Raw genomic sequence first — 18558 nt, 5'->3', positions numbered from 1 at the left:
AGCAAATAACATTTCTAAATCTCTCATGTTGATAAGCATGTATAATGGATACACATGCTTTTTATACTGTTTCTACAGCGATCTCCTAAAATTACAGGCTATGCAAATTAAAATAACAAAGAAATGAAAGGCATCTAGCTACACAGCTTCAGAGTTATCCATGACATACGTAAAATGGATACTACCATACAATCAAAAAAGACAGTAGGGCTTTTGTGTGCCACCATATTTTCTAAATGTTGTAAGCCCTTCCAAATCAAGCTAAACAATTGACCGGATATGATATTTCTAAGGACTGAGTAATGTTGAAGAACAAATCCAGCAGTGAATGATTCTCAAATTATGTATTTCATGGAGTGTTTAAACAGTCAAAACTGAAAAATATGAATTGAAAATTACCAATCAAAAACACTGTGATATGTTCAGCTCTGTTCTTCTTCAGAAAGTCCCATGGTGGTTGGGAAAAATCTGACCTGTTGACCATGAAATGTTTCCTATCAAAAAGAAAAAATGAGAGATTCTTTGCATCTATGTAAAGTATCTTATACTTACACATATACAATTACTTACAGATTGTTTGTATACACTGACCATTTTGACAAATAGACCAGTCTCATGTACTAAATTATACTATTATTTGATATATGACTGATGATACTGATGTTTTCTACCAATTAATAGACAAGTTAATAGCTAGATTGTCTTTCATCTTTACATGTAATACACTACCCTGTAAGTAAAAGAACATAATTTGCACAGTCAAATAGGAATAGATTTATTTTGTTGTTGTTGGTAATTTTTTTTTCTTTGGAGAGAGGTGGAGAAGATGATATACATGAATTTTCAGTGTCCTATGCAACTGTTAGTACTACCACATTCTGGTCAATTTTCTCATTATTTTGATTCTTTTAAAATATTTTTATATTATACATTGATAAGTGAAGCTACATAAAACAGGGGTAGTTCTGTTCTACCTAGGCTGATGATTTACATTCTGGATTTACTGTACAGTCTGGGTGTACTGTACAGATGATAGTGTGGGCTTTGTTTTAACTCCGTTTGTTTCACATATAATACAGATACCTCCTCTGGAGTACTAAACCGAGTAAAGGACTAAATGTCGTAGGACCTTATGGTTGGTCCCCAAGATGATGTTAAAGTACCATACACAGTTAAAAGCATACTTTCATGCCAGCAATGTTCAAAATTTCATACTTAGTATTGGCCTTTCTTAGTCTGACATCTAAAAGATCAAGAAACCTAAGATATTTTTATCTTACTCTACTTCTTTATAGTAAGTAATACTTAAACAGTGAGTATAAAAATGTTTTATTAAACAAATGTATAGACATGAAAGCACTGATAACATTCAGCAACTGTCACAAGTAACTTTTAGTATTTTAAACTATGGCATGAAATAAGATTTCACGAATTCAGGAAAACCATTCATTTTTGCTTTTATTACACCAATAATCATACCTAGTTTGACAGATAATATACTGCTTGCACTGAGACCAATGCTGGATTCTGCAGCACTATTATATGACAGGTCTTCTAGGCTCCTCCATCCATCAGAAGCGATTGCTTGGAAATGATTTGTCACTGCCTGATTTACTGCTTTCGAAAAATCATCCCATGATGTCTGTTTGCGGATATTTAAAGCACATATTGTGTTTTCTGTATCAAATTCCTCTGTACCACAATGGGCTGGTTCAATGCCACTGACTGAAATCCTTACAGGTACATTAAGAGCATCTATTGAAAAACAGAAAAACAAAAATGAGAAAAACTGTAAAACTCAATAAAAATTACATTATTAAAGACCAGTAACACCTCATATTTAAAAGGAAAGCCATAACATAACTCCTGCTACAGAAGAGCAGATGTAAAAGCGCAGGTCACCACCACAAAATCAGAGCAATAATGAAAAATAAATATCAAGGTGTCTATTACAAAAAAATCAGTATTATCATGCTCAAATAATTAGGGGAAAGATGAAATTTACTTTATCTTTGTTTTCCTCTTCATAGACCAATTTATTATAAGTTAAGACAGTAGCATGCTTCTTAATATTTCAGTTTATTGTGGTTGCGCGCATTTATTATCAATGCAGAAAGGAATTTATTGGCTCTAGTGCATAACTGGAAAATACAGTCAGTTGGGCCAAATGTCTTTAAATAAAATCTAAGAAAATTAACTTAGAACTGTGTATTTGATTTGCTATTGAATAAAAGCTAATAAAATTTTAAAAGAAGAAAGAAGAAAATTTACATCCACATACAAGAAACATACAATAAAATCAATTTAGTTATTTTGAAGCTTACTCTTTGAAAACTGGAATAAAACTCAAGAGAAGCAGCAATCTGTATAGGTTAATCAGATTACTAAAAATGAAAATGAAACTATTTTCAAGCTTACTGCAAAACCAGTACATTTCAGAAATTATTCATGTAATCTAAAATAAGTGCAATGCAAAAAAATGGTCAACTTATCCTGGAATTTTGCAATATTATCTTAGTTTTGGTTTTGAGTTCAGAAGCCAAATCTTCAGCTGATACAAACCAATGAGGATTTTCTGACTTCACAAAAGCTCTGATTTAAATACATTAGCCAACCATAAGGAAAAGATCACTCAGGGGCATCCTTCAGATATAGGATTGTGAGAAATGTATCAAAGACTTGCCCTTCTGATGTCTGGACTTCATGGAAATGAGTAATGACTAGAAAAAACAGAGGGGGTTCTCTACAAGGGAACAGCCCCCTAGGATGGAGTTACAGTGTATGCCAAAACTTCAGTGCAGGTGACCTCTACAGAGTAGCTGGCAATCCTGGCCCCCAGTCATTCAGATAGGTCGGTGCACATCTTAAGTGTCCTACATGCATGTAACTCCTTACAGTGAAAACCTTACTGGATTGTGAGGAAGGCAGAGGATGGCACATACCCAGTTTACCCAAAATGCAGTCTTGACTTGGTGAGTCCATCCATATCCAACAGCATTATTTCCAAGCTTCTACAGATCAGATACTGTGTGTGCATGTGTGGGGGGAGCTAATTATGATTGTGGTGATGTGAACTACAGTTAACAAATGAACTATATGGGAAATGCAGTGCAAAGGTTCTGACCTGATAAAAGCAGTTGGATTCATGATAAGCCTGACCAGACTGACAGGAGATTAGGACTGATGAAAATAATACAAGCATCTATTTAGCAGGCTACAGATTCAGCCATTGGAAACTAGCTTCAGTCTGATAAAGAAGTAGACCATAGAGGAGAAGTTTCTATCATAAAGTGAGCTGTGCACCTATGGTAAAATGGTAGGAACCTAGATGTTATAATAGCTGAAGATGAAAATCAGAAACAGCTCAGAGAAAGCTTCTTTAGTTTGTTGATAATCAATGAACTTCACTAATTGCAGACCTACACCCCACAATGCAAACACAAAAGAAAGTGAATAAATCAAAGCATACAAGTCTACAAAGCTGGTACTTCTGACTATACAGAAAAATAGAGAAAACAGAAATTGTGAGTGGGTGGACTAAGTTGTAACTCAAGAAATACAGGGGTAAGCCAGCTCTACTGGCCATTAAGAAAACTTACAGACAAGGAATTAGACAGGTTCCAAGAAAAGAACAACCTTCTCACAGAAGTTATTCATGTGGGTAAGAAGAAATTGCTTGAAATTTTCTCTAAGACTTGCGTTGAATAATAAACAAACAATCCCTAACACTATAAACAAGTGACAATTAAAACTCTGCTTTTAAAGACTAGATGATTGTCTTAGCCTGAGGAAATATGACAGCTATCCAACACTCAGTGATTTTTTCTGCAAGAATTTGATTAAAAGATGAGAATGAAGGTCAAAGAAGATAATAGCTTTGGAAAAATTAGCTACTAATATTAAATTCAGAAATTTTACAAGGATATGGATGCTTGCATATGTACAATATATACCATCTTTTCAAATGGATTAAAAACATGAAGATATAAATCATGTGACACTCTCCAGCAAAATTTTATCATACGCTTTTGCAAAATTTGGAGAATAGTAACTTGCTGAAGTAAGAAAATTTTGTGGTGACAAATTTTTTATCCCACAAGGTTTTTACTAAAACGATTTTTATACATTATTGATAGCAATTACTTACTTAAGTTTTCTAGGAGATGTTTACAATCATCCGTAGCAACATCATGCAATGTTCGATTACACTTATCTTTTCTTTCAGCCTCTAGTCCACCATGGCTACAAAGGATTTCTAGACAGTTCTGCAAAGGTAAGAGCTGTATTATTTAATCGTCCATTTGCTGCATTGCAGAGTTCTACCAATATGCAATTAAGACTCCTAACTGAAATTCACATACATGCATTTCCAAAGATCAGCTACAGAAATTCTATATATGGGTGTCCAAGCAATATTCCTCATTGAGCTGAAAACAAGGTGTAAAAATATTTTATACACCAGTCTTGAAAGTCTCAAACGAAGATTTTGAAAAAGCAGAACATAACACAACCAGCTTCTACAGTCTTCAAGCATCAAGTGCAGATCCATTGAAATGAGCAGTTCTTAACATCTGGCCACCAGTTTAGATATTCACATAAGGCAACAGAAGCCCTACATCACAATTCAATACAACAGAGACATTTCAATACATCCTGTTTTGAAAATCTGTTCCTCAATGTTCAAGCAATACTAAAAAGGTAATTCTAAAGCTTAATAAAGACTAAATCAGGAAACTATTCAAACGAATCCATAGAACCAGTTTTCACTTTCCATTTCAGCAAGTATAAGATTCCATTATGCCTGACATCTTACTGGTACACAGCAAAAGAAAAACTATCTTTTAAAATCACCTTGCAAGCCTCTCCTTTGGCAGATAAACCCAAATTTCTCCAGGCATAGTAGCAATGCAGTGAAATAATAACGATGCATTTATACTAAACTCAGAGCACAAACATTTTGTAGATCATACAGTGTAGATACCAACAGCATGATTGCCTTTTAAATTTTGAAGACTGAATATATATATATATATACACACACAGACACACACACATATATATATATAGAGAGAGAGAGGGGCATGGTTGACAAAAGCAAAAAATCATTACAGTTCATTAGAAATGAGCTACAAGCAGATAAATTTGAATTGGTATAATCATACTGTAACCAAAAAAATCATATATGGGTGTTCCAAAACTAGGAAAAAAAAGCCCTCACAAAACTACATTTCAATTTTGATTTGAAATCAGTGGTCAGAAGACCAATTAATTCCTGATTTTTAATGATCACCCATTCAACAACAATACAGGTGGCTTGCATGAAAGCATTGTCATCTTCAGACATGCCTTCAAGGACATATCCTAACCAAAAAATATGCCATCACTAATGATACTAATTATTATTATATTGTTAAACTCTGAATCTAATTGTAGCAGAGAAACAAATCTCAAAAATACAGAGAAGCAGCTTATAAATGTTCCAATCGTTCCAAGTTTGGCTTTTGTTACCTGTTTCGTAGCTGCTGTTACAGAAAGAAATCTGTCAGTACATGATACTCTGACACATTTCAGTCATTTAAGCCCTATCTTCCCGTGAGATAGATTTTACCATATAGCAGTTCCAGCACTTGCCAAACATTTCAAAAATTAATTAGGTCACTAAATTCTCCATAAAAAAAATAACAGGAGGAAGAAAAACAAAACAAAACAAAACAAAATCCTGTATATTCTCATCAGGTTTGTAAGTTAAGTGTTTCTCATATGAATGTAATGAGTGGCAGACAGCAGAATGGGGAGGATTGAACTGTGAGGCTAAAAGTAGGAAGTAAGAAGGGAAAAAAAGAGGTGGGAAAGAACAAAAAATGAGGCTTATTTCCTCAGCAGAATAAGAAGTTTTGTTGACCTGCAGAGCAGCAACAAGCAGCTAAGATGCCTTACAATAATTCACCTGTGAATGTCTTATGCCTAACAATCTTGAACTGCTGTGCAAGTGCCAGAACTGTTTACATGCAACTATCATGTAGTGTCATGAAGGACACAGCAGAGGCAGTACAGATAAAGGATTAGAGAACAGAGATGAATTGTTAATAGTACTTAAAAGATGTATTAAGCATTCTTTAGCTTCTCAATAGCCCAAACATTTTTCTTGAGTCAAAAAATGCATTAAATAAAATAAACAAACATACCTTAATAACTCTCAATTCTGTGCCTATTATAAATTTTTCATAGCAAATTTATCAGGAAAAAAGCAAATATGGCAGATATTGAATTAGGCATGCAATCACAGGACACTTTTTGAAATATTGCACTGCATTATCCTAATTCACTCTGTTCTGTGTTTAGTAATTGTTCTTTATTTTCTCCTTGGGTAAAAGTGTCACAGTAAGATCTGACTGACAGCTGTCATATAAATAAATCAATCTTCTCAATAGTCAAGAACACTATTCCATGTCCAGAAACGTTCCTGTGTGTAATTAGTTAAACCTGTCGTATTTGTCTCCATATTATCAGTTTTCCTGCCCCCAAGCTTATTAACTGCCTGATAAAAAGGCTGCCCAAAATAAGTAATTAAATAATGTATTATTGCACAGATGTGATTAATATTTCTTTTCCTGCAGGGAAACTGTTTGTAGTTAAATTGTCCCTAACTGCAACTGTAAACTATATCCATTTAACATCTTTGTTAAATACATGTCACCCAATAACCTGGCATTTAGGGTGGGATTCGCTTCAGCTTAACATTGAAAGTCTGAATCTCAGGTATTCATGTTTCAAAGTGAAATTCAAAGTATTCAAAGTGAAAAAGGATTTATCTTGCCTAAATTCTAGCACATTACTGTAACTTGTTCACATAGACTGACCTTAAAGCCTTTTGATGCTGCTATGTGAGCAGCAGTCCAACCCTCTTTGTCAGCATGGTTGATGAGGTCTGCAGAAATAACAGGTTTTCCTCTACTGCTACAGCCATCTTCTCTCTTCTCCAAATCAAAGTAGTCTGAATTAGGCTCTATATCAGGTAAAGAGTTCCCATTGTTTGGCTCTCCATAGTACATCAGGAGCTTGAGACTGTCAACATTACCAGAATCCACTGCTGCGTGAATGGGTGACCAGCCATCCTGAAGAAACAAAAGCAAAAAGCACACTCCCACCAGACACATAGGAAATGTCTGCAGAACTCATATCAGCAATGAATCTGAATGGAATGCTCTGTTTGGAAATTGACAAGATAGGCAAGAGTGACAACATAATCTTTTGGGAATATGGAGTTACTTTTATATGTTTGAGGTGTAGGAATGAGAGGGAAGGAAATGTAGCACACTAATTTTACAGTTTTCTACAAGGACAGGGCAATAGATGGAGACTTCAAGGCATTTAGAACAGTGTAAGTAATAAAGGACTGTACTTGCTGTTAGAAGACTGCTTCCTTACTACGTATCAAATTAACATGACTAATGATCAATAATCTGTATCATATTGCGTTAATCAATTTACCAGATATTTTCATGTGTTTGACATCACAACTTTCTCTCATCTCAAGTAAAAAAATATTTACTTTTGAAACCCATATAAATGAATCCAAAAATCCCCTATATGCTTAGCAAAATGTACTGTGAAGCTAACACTCTTTTCTGTTTCTGGACAGCCTACACCCCACATTTACTGTCATGCTTACTTCAAAATCTTCAGGAAAAAAAATCAGGAAACTACCTGAAAAGAGCAGTACCCAGATAGTACCTAGATGTTAATTTTGAGACAGTCCTCCTCCTTTTCTCCTGCACACTTGATTTCTTTTTGCCATATTCTGTCATTTGTGATATGAGACATTACAATACTGGCTAGCAAATCTGGGGGGTGGGGTGGGGGTGGTGTCCCTCGAAGACAATACCTCATAACATAAAAGGTGGAAAAAAAATCTTTATCTCTACCTTTCCACCTAAAAATAATTCAAAACAGAAGAGTCCTGTTTTGCATGTCTGGTGCTGAAGAATAGTATGTAGAGCAAATTGCAGACAAAATCTGAAGTATGTAAATGATATGGAAGTCATGTACCTCAGGAGATTTTAGACAAAACACAGCTTAACAAAAAAGGAAAGTAGGATGAAAGAAAATAATACTAATTTCAAATGACATGACATATTCCAGCTTTAAAGAAAACTTAAATATTTCCTAGGTGTTTGTAATTTCAGGATTATACAATGTATTTTAACTTTACAAACTACTTTCACTTACACTGGTTTTTACTGTTCGATCTGCTCCTCCTTTCAACAAGAGCTTAATACAATCATTATTTCCATTTTTGCAAGCCAGGTACAAAGGTGTCTGTCCTCTTTCAGCAGCATGGTTAATATCAGCCTGATACATAATTAATAATTCTGCACACCTACAGCAAACAATAAGTTAGTACAATTATCCCATATTTGACATTCAAAAACTTTAAAACTTACAATATTTAAATATCTATTTTTTTTTGGGGGGGGGAGGGTAAAGTACTGATTGTAGAGATACAGATCAACCCATGATTTTATTCATCACATATACATATGTATATAATTTTATACTAATGTACAATAAAGATGGAAAATCAAGTTACTTTAAACCCATAAATCTTAAACTAATGTAGATGTATTTACTGTTATTATAAATGTTATTTAAAACAATTTCACAAGGCAAATAAAAACTTTTGACAGCTGAGCAATAAGTAGCATTCTTTTGTGACTATTGATGTTTAAAATCGTTTCAGAAGAAAACAAACAAAACACAGCAACTCCATTCCTCTATCAATTACTGGAGCTTTGTTTGTGGTTGCACTAGCTTTAGATACCGCAAATGAGAAGCAAACTGGAAGGGACAGCAAAAGGGACAGGATGGTTGGGGTGTGTTGGCAGCAGCTACTGGAACAGGGAGGATAGAAGACGAGTGTGCCGTGCTGAGGAGACTTGAGATTCATCAGGGGCCTGAGTTTGGATCCTGGATCCTGTACTTCCTCATGACCTTGTAGCAGTAGTCAGTTCTCTCCGATTCTTATAACAGGGTTGTCCCCTTTTCCCCTTCCAACCCAGCTTTTCAGCAACTTTGAAGACTTTACAAAAATCTTAATTCTCTCCTGTTCCCTCTGCAGTTCAAAAAGGTTTAACATAAGATAACTCCCCATCTCCCTTGCTAGGTATATATCAGTCTATAAAAATAAAAGGATAGCAACACTGAAGCCTGAGAGCAACTAATGCAATGCCATATAACTAAGGTAAGGAAACCATACTAGAGTAAACAGGCTGACAAAATATTTTAAACAATATTTTATATATATATATATAATATTACATATACATGAGAATGTAAGAAATTACAAAGGAAAAAACAGAAGCACTTAGAAAAACCTACTCTTAGTAAGGGTCTTATTTAGTCAGAAAAATCAATTGTTCAAGACTTTTTGTTTTACTCCAGTGTGAATGACCAAGCTGCATTTTCTGAATATGTTCAAATAAACTGAAAGAAAACAAAATTAATGTTCTACTTTATCATATGTTGAACATGCACCCTAACCGTATCATCACAAACAAAGAAATTGGTTTAAGATGGCTCATAGCAAGACACCTCCATAAGCACCTGCAGATTGAGTTTTGAGTCTGCTGTGTCAGAAATACCTGTACTGCCATTTTGCATTGTATTCAAGCTGTTGTACTGTATGATGCTAGCAGGTTCTTAAAAATCTAGCAGTTCTAATTCTCTGACACTTCAAGGAAGACTGTCTAATTGCAGGTTCGTAAATAACAGCTTCAAGAAGACATTGTTGAATATCCTACAGTGTTCCCTGGGGACTAGATGACTCTGGAAATGCTACGCTCACTTTTTATGTTAAGAGCAGTTAAGGTCAGCTTGGTTTGGACCTATGGGAAATGCTTTTCAAGTGTTACTTGAGAGCATTTTCTGAATTACCAAACAACCCCAAGAGCTGTCAATTTTTTTCCTGAGTCCGTAACTATGGCTGGAACAACAATATTGTCCCAGTTCACGAGTAACGTAACTGACATGTCTGTCACAGGGGACTGGCTAGCAAATCTACCACAGACAATAGTGTGTAATTGATAGTAGTTTATTGTTGTCAATAACCCCAGATTCTTACTGCTGTAGAAACACGAGTACCACCGACTATGCAACAGAACACTCAATGAAAACAAGACTACAACACTGCCCCAGATTTTGCCTATTACAGACTTTTGCTGAGCCAGAAATTTCAAGTGATCAACAAATAAAAACAGCTAGAAGCATTTGCAGGTCTCTGATATTTTCATCTGGCCCTGTTATTATTCTACACTCACTTTTACGATTGGTTCATGGTTAATATCTAAGAAAGTCAAAGGAAGAAAAGCGTTTCGGGATTTCATGCTACATAATAACTCTAAGAGAAAAAGAATATGAAGTCTGAAATATCATAACAGCAGACAATATAAAGCAAAGTGTGAGGCTAAGTCATAAATAAACAGCTTCCTATTGAAACAAACAAAAAAATCTAAGATATTTATTTTAGTGAGAGAAATAAGTTGTACCTTTGGTTCATCTTATCAATCACATACATGTTTTACAGATTCTATGTAAAACACTGAAACATTTCATTAGATATGTATTTTTGTGCTCAAAACACCTACTGGTGTGTTTCTGGTTTAACAGACTTCCAGCAAAAGGTATTCCTTTAGTTGATAAGCTTGAAGTTCTCTACAAGTGGCAACAATCTCTGATATTCCTTATACCACCCATGGAAGATCATAAGAAAGGATAGGGAAACCTAGTGGACAAGGCCTATCACAGTGTAACAACACTCTAAGACTTGACTCCTATATGTTATTGTATCGCAGAAAAAACAAATGTTAAAATTCAAAACTAACAAAAAATAAAATCAAAATTGAAGATAAACAAAACCAAACATATATAAAACAAATGTAACGTCTGTAATAAAGACCCCTAGTCATACTGATGTACTTGATACAGTTGCATCTTTGCATCTGTAAAATAGCTTTATTCTGGATAAGGGTGCTCTGGAAGAGGTTATCTAACAGCTGCTTCCAACTTTCAGTTCTATTTCCTATGATTCCGTGATACACAGTAAAGCTGCAAAAAAGAAACACGGGGTTAGCTTTCAGCTCCTCCACTTAAGAAAAGGGAGGAAAAAAAAATCATCTGGATGAATTGTTGTGTACTGGTTCTCAATATAAAGAGATGACAGAATTCTCAAACCACGCTGTCATAAAACACCAATCTTTCTAAAACAGGAGCTTCAAAGATAAAAGGAAATTACTGTATGTTCTTAGAAATATTCTTTGACTCATACATAATTTTCTGTTTTTCAAAATTACTGATACAAAAACTTAGACATTAAAAAAACTCTTTGGTTGTTTAAAGTATTTGATTCCATCACTTATAAGAAAACTTAGATAAATGTTCTTTTGTCTCTGTATATGATACATCACATTTCTCTATGCTTCAAAAATTAATGCACAAATGATTTCTTTCCTTCTTCCTCTTTTAAACCTGTATTATGGCTGAGAACATGAAGAAAATTAAGAAATTCAAAGGTATGACTACCATGTAGACCAGCATCACATTGTGGTTACTAAGACTAAACATGTTTAACAATCTTAAGAGCTGCACCTGGAAACAAAAAAATGGGTAAATATTGAAAACATAACAGTATATGAATATGAATTTGAGTGGTTGCTTTCAGTAAATGATATTTAAATGCACTTACAGTTAAGAATACAATAGTGGTGCAATGTAAGAAAAGTATATAAAGTAATGTAAACAGAATACAAAGAGAGTAATAGCTGATGAGAAAAATATTAAGACTTCACTTACTTGACATGTCCCTGAGCAACTGCTGAACACAAGGGTGTAAAGCCATTTTTATCAGCAGCATCAACTTGTGCTTCTGCAGTCAGCAGCAATCTCACACAATCTATAAATTGAGAATAAACATAGACTGATGCAACAAAAACAAGTGGTTAAAACTACCAGAAGATGAAACCTGCTCAAGGAGCATCATCTTGGAGCAATAGCTGCCAGCCTTTATGACTACACGCCACACATCTTAGCAAACCAAAGTAGAAGCTCAGGAAGGAATTTGCAGGAGAGAGATGAGGAGAATTGCTCCCTTGGGGCACCACCGCTCTACTGCAAAAAGGGCCTGGATTGGATTCTACTGGGATCCAAAACATGCCCATTAATGGCAACTCCCATTGTTTGTGTTAGCTAAATTTAGGTATTTCTGAAGCTGGAAATTTGAATTAACCAGCAGCCCCCAATGGCAGCACAGTCCCACTGGCAGCCATGTGACAAGTCCCCAAAATGACAGCCACAGTGGAAATGCTCACAAACTGCACGGAACTCAAACAGCAGGCTGGCCAACCTTCTTTTAGGACACTTTGACATGGGATTGCAATGACTAATAAGATCACAAAAGCAAAGAAAAACCAAAACTTTTCCTATTCAGATGTTTCCAGAATAATATGGTACAAATAATAGCAGCCTGACTCCACCAAGCTAAATTAAATTAAGACAATTAATTACATAGTAATTATATTGATGTTCATACATATGTTGGAATATCATTTAATTCAATAAAGCTTGAAGAAAATACTAAATCTCCACTATATTCTTAAAATTGTTTCTACACCAAGATAAAACAAATCTTTTGTAGCTAAAACTACTACCTTGAAAATAAGCTCAGCTTGAACACCAGTTATAAACTGCTGGCCCAGTTTCTGAGCAAGCTTAATGCATCCTGTTACAGCACTGAGTAAGATCCTGGAGCCAAGCTTTAATAGTAAAGTTCATCTCTAGACACCAGAAAAATATCTTTAGAATTATTTAGAAATCTGACTGAAACATTTCTGAATATACTCACTGCTGTCACAATTCTTTCAAATATTAATGGCAGATGTTGTGGAGCTGATTAAATAAATAATTTAAGATTAAGAAGTAAAATTCTAAAACACTGAAAATCATAATATTGCAAATTAAGATTCTTAAATACATAATCTGATTTGAAATGGCACCTTCTTTTTTAAAGTTGTTTGTCAAGATAAACTACCTAATGTAACCTGTAGTATTTTTAAGTCATGAAGAAGCTCTCTGTCAACTAAATTTAACTAGTACTTCCACATGTAATACAATACTAATTAAAAGCAAATTATATTTTCAGTAACTTTGCAACAGGAAAAAATACTTCAACGTTGACATCATTTTTACCTCTTTCCATTGTCAATCCCAGTCTTACATTGAAAAGGATTCCTGCTTGCTACACTAAAATACTTCTAAAGTTTTTGAAGGATATTGATTTTTTTTCTTCTAGCAGTTTCAAGTATTTGGCAAGAATACTCTTTGGTTTCTTCACAAAGCATACGTTAGCCATGCAAAAGCAACGAAGAACGCACAGAACAAGACCACCTTTCCAGAAAGGTACAGTTAACTCACAATTATTGATTGGCAGATCATTCAGGTAGTAGCTTATCTATGTGAAAAATAGTGTTTCTGATGAAGATCACTGAAAAGAGCTCTTTATTCTCCAGGCCAGGTGCAAGCATGAGGAAGCATAGCTACTTTCATAAGGCATACCATGTGAGCTAGCAAGGTCTACACAACCTGTTCTGGTAGCACATCACATAAAAGAGCAATAATCTCCAAGAAGCCTGAATCCTCTGGATGGATTTTAATTGGGATTTGGATGAGAATAATTGAGGTCAAACCAGACTCATTACTCCAGTTCACTGCTGTCTGCCATAGAAGTAATCAGCAGTGGGGAGGACTGGGCAGAAGGGCAGGTACAAGACAGACACTGATGTCATCAGTTATTAAAGGTTTTGGTCAAAACAAAACGTGGAAGTTCATTAGCAAACACCTGGAGACTTTACTGCTCTCCATCAAAGCGGGGTAGTCAGTTCCTCCAGAGTACTGGCAAACACCATGCAGATATATCCAGTGGCTTGCAGAGCTGACTTCACGTAGCTTTATGTCTTTGCACCTCACCCCATTCTACTTCCCAAACCATTCCATTTTTTCCTGTCAACGATGGTGCCACAGCCTCCAAATACTCATGGTAGAGGAGAATTGATTATACCAAAAAAGCATGTGATTAGCACATAGCTGAGTCCAAAGGATATTATTATTGGATATTATTATTATTCTCTTTACAACTCTGTTTCAGGAACTCTTACTGCTTAATTCTCTCTTTCTGAGCCACCTCGTGAGTGGCAGAGAATGGTCAGGATTGCCACCACTGGTCAGGTATGCACATGCATGGGGCTTTGGGCAACCAGATCTATGGCAAGGGAGTTGGGACTGGATGATCTTCAAGTCCCTTCCAGTACAAACCATTCTATGCATCAGCCATGTGAACTGCTGTGCATGTTATCAAACACATAATAGATTCAAGTGGCTCCTGCTTTGTTAATGGATCAAACCAAGATAGCCTGACAAACAATCTGTTCAGCTCTCCCAATTTAGTGGTTAAATCATAACAACAACAGTTTCCTAGTGCCCATTCAAACAGAAATAAAGTACTTAGTGTATATTTTTAGGGTGAAGTTTTTTCTCTCAGATCCATGGAACTGAGGACAGTGTTTGTGCACAGAAACAAAGAAGCTGCTATGAGCTTCATGTGCTGGAAAAAAAAAACCCGAGCTGCAGCTCTCAAAGGGCAACTGTTTCTGAACAGGAAGGCTATCCTTTTTGCAAATAGAACAGATTAGGAAAGAATATTTGAGTGTTTTCTTATCTTGTATAGCTGTCAATTTTCTCTACAGACTGGGCTGCAAGCACACAACAGCTGCTGCCACAGTCTTGGTTACAGTGTGCTCTACCTTTATTTAGATATCTACAGATCTTAAATACTATATGTCTTCACTGAAAGCATGTGGAGACCATTTGCATTCCACTCCTCCCAGACTCTGCAAGATGGTGGTTGTTTCTGAAGGGAGGTACTCACTACACTGGCCGCTAACAAGTCTAGAGCTACTCTTTTCTTCTGGTCAAGTATTTCCCAGGAGAAAGAAAAAAATCTGGTTAGTTGACTTAGAGAAAACAAGGGGTCCCTAAAATCACTGTATCTATTTAGTCACTAACTCCAGAATGAATGTATTCCCAATAAATCATATCATGGTGTTCTCACCCTCCAGGTTATGTGTTAAGTCTTCCACAGAAAGAAAGAAAGAAAGAAATCAGTCAAAAGACAGTAACTTACCATTGACAATCCTACTTAATATAATGAAAAACTTTGTAAAATTAATATGGTTTTATCCTTTTAAAAACTACATCAGTGTCACTTCTTTCCATCTTTTTAGTTAAGAAAGCTATTAACAAAGACTTTTTGAAGTATGAGATTTATCCCTATAATTCCTTTCTTAAATCTGTATGTTTTTACATAACACTATTCTTAAAAGTCTGCATTTTGAAGAGCTGCATCTATCCATGCACTTGGGAACAAACTGCAAGTAACAAACAGAGGATTACATATTCAAGTTAATCACAAAAACCTTTCTCCAAAAATACTATAAATCTAATTGTTTGCATCACTCTCAATTTTCACATAATATATTAAGAAGACATCAGTGTTGCTGCTGTGTGATTCTCTCATTCAAGAACTCATACAATCCACTTAGTCACTAAAATCTGATTTGTAAAACAAAGTATTATTCACATCCTGTCAACTATAAATAGAAGTGCAACACTAAAACTATAGTTATATATACATATATTTTTTATCTTAAAAAGTAAAAGGTACCAAACAGCTACAGGATGCATATGTGTATGCTGTTTGTGTTGTTTTGTCTTCATGTTTCTCCAAGTGCCTATTATTTGAAAATTTGACAAGAAAACAAGAAATCAAGTTGCCTTTGCTGTCAGTAAGAGCTGCTTAGTAATTGTAACTGCAAATCAGGGCATTTGCTTAGAAACATATTAGGAATACAAGATGAGAGAAGAAGAATTGGGGCAAGCACTGTCATCCACAAACACCACCAATGGACATAAATCTAGGAAAATCTACAGAACATCCATTCAGTAAGGGGAAAAAAAAAATCCCCACCGTATAATAAATGTGGACCCTTAATACTGAAGACAAAAAGTTGCAAGAAATACTAAGTGCCAAAGGAAGTAAATAAAATAAAGGACTTTTGCAATAGTATAAGGGTCATTGCAACAGCAAAGAATCTGTCAGATGAAAAGGCCCAGATGTTACTAGGAGATAAACCATAGCACCTAGCAAAGAAAGACAAAATACATTCTGAACAAAGGGAAAATTCGTCCTACCCTCATGCCTGGTAGCAAATTAACCCTGAATGTATCAGAAAACCGTATACCATTTGCCTAGCTATGGATTTTGGAACCTAGCTTTACATTCTGATTTTAAAAATACTTCAGAAAAAAGGAATATTTTTATCCAAATGCTATTTAATAAGTGAATCAGAGATTATGTCACTAACAGATACGTTGTTAGATAAAATAACAAAGTAGTCTTGAATGCAGTGGCTTTTAAGGCACTACATTCCACCTTTTCTTGTAAAAAATAATCCTCATTTCACTAAAATTTAGAGAAATTTAGAGAAAGTTGCTGTTCAAAAGCCTTGTTAATGGTGTGAAAATCGTTGCTTGGACTTTGTATCAACAAAATTAGTATCTTTTACTATATAATTTTAAATCATTTTATTAAGGTACCTATAAAATATGAAGACTGGCTGTTGGAAGGTTCAGAGATGCTACCTCCTCAAGACTAAGGGCTGGAAAAGTGGAGAAAAGAAAAAGAAAATTGTTAACTACCTCAGTAGAACATAGGGAATGAACTGAGGCTATTTCATCTAGTTCAAAAATTAAGACAGTTAATTTTAATGATTTCCCAGGTAACACAATACTCTGAAAACATCTTCCATCATTTTCAATGCTGCTGCAGAAACAGTGGTGATGACGTATTCTGCCTTGCTTACTCTAAAGCAAAGGTTGTTCTTTCAAGTTTTTGCCTTTGTTACAAAAAAAAAAAAAAAAATCAAATTTGTCAAAGAACTTGGTGTGAAGATACCTGGTGGCTTTTTATAGGAAGGGAGTGGAGAATTAGAATGGATGTTCGTGCAGAACTTTACCACAAGCAAGAATGCCTTTCTGTGTTCCAAATTTTTTTTTCCAAAAATTTTGCTTATATATATGCTATACTATGACTTTTGTCATGTAAACTATATATCTCCGTTTCAATTTCATATTTAAAAAAGTGCATTTGATTAATTTAATATTAAAAGCTAATGAAGTAAGACTTCACATGAATGCTGTAACAAAACTTGGAATCTCTTACCTGTATGTCCGTTCGTAGCAGCAGAATACAAGGCAGAATAGCCATCTTCACAAGAGTAATTAATGTCCAGTCCTTCTTCATTAAGCAGCATTGATAATAAAGTGACATTTCCCTGGGCAGCAGCTTGGTGAAGAAGGGTGGGCCTGCCACCCAGGGGGACAGGACCACCACTTGTTAACAAAGGGGTTAGGGAGGAAGACCAGCCTGTGAGTTAAAGCAACAGAAGTTAGAAGGAAGACACATAAATAAATAAAGCTTTGCATTTTCTGTGCTCTTTCAAAAATTAAGAAGGATTTTCAAAATGACAGAATTCGTTAGTTTAGCACAAGTTATGTGACTGCTTTATCTGCAAGAACATAATCTGAAGAATAAAAGCTTTGTACAGGGGTGACAAGCTGTTAATGCAAACAAATAAGATTTCAACAGGTTAATGTAAAACTTGTTATAAATTGTAGTAGTGGCTGGATGTCTGACAAAATTCAAAATTTATATTAATAAAATTCAGAAACTACTGAAAGTTTTCTATAAGTTTTAATTGGATATCCTGGGAAGACTTTTTTTTTTTTTTTTTAATTTAAGTACCTAAGGAAAGATTTCCAAAACAAAATGTTTATTTTTATGTGAAAATTTGTTATTCCTTACAGTCTTAGCCCAAACCTCAGTATTTATATCTCATCCATAGTTATATAGACAAATAATGCAGACAACCCTTAATAACTTCAAGTGACTTTCAATAACTTTGTGGGAAAAAAATAATTTGCAGAAATAATGCAGAAATAAATACAGAGCAACACCTTAAGGTAATAACCATTTTACTTAGCAATACTTAAATGATATGTTATAAATGTCCCAGTGTGAATGAATAAAGGTTATATAAAATTCACTAGTGAAAGCTTTCAAGTTATGCAGCTCAAAGACAGTATTCAACCCAAAGCTTTGAAAGCTTTGGAGTTATCTTGGTTAAACGTTGCATTCATTACTTTTCAGCTTTAGTAGGGAGTTTGTTAAGAATATGAAGTTTGCTGCATAAGGCATAAAAAATTTTGTGCATTCTTCCTTGATCAAGGACTGCAAGAGAAAATAGGAGAAAGATCTTTTCTTATTTTGTATATTACCTTTGGAAATTCCACATTCTCTGTTTCCCTCTTGAATAAGTAAGTTTATTCATATTCTGTAGCCACATACATGATATTATCTCAGACTGAAATCTGACAATACAAGGAAATTTTGAC

General features: G+C 34.8%; 1 protein-coding gene across 1 annotated transcript in view; it reads right to left on the bottom strand.

The window, feature by feature from the left end:
- The window catches only part of CTTNBP2 (cortactin binding protein 2), an 87485-nt gene that overhangs the window by 21886 nt on the left and 47041 nt on the right, over positions 1-18558 (bottom strand). The window contains 8 exon segments of the mRNA XM_040550146.1: positions 400-468; positions 471-494; positions 1480-1755; positions 4148-4265; positions 6861-7115; positions 8230-8380; positions 11848-11947; positions 17327-17530. Coding sequence (XP_040406080.1) covers positions 400-468; positions 471-494; positions 1480-1755; positions 4148-4265; positions 6861-7115; positions 8230-8380; positions 11848-11947; positions 17327-17530 — 1197 coding nt within the window.

The sequence above is a fragment of the Cygnus olor genome, chromosome 1, assembly GCF_009769625.2.
Source record: "Cygnus olor isolate bCygOlo1 chromosome 1, bCygOlo1.pri.v2, whole genome shotgun sequence".
NCBI lineage: Eukaryota > Metazoa > Chordata > Aves > Anseriformes > Anatidae > Cygnus > Cygnus olor.
This window is presented reverse-complemented; position numbering and strand designations above follow the sequence as displayed.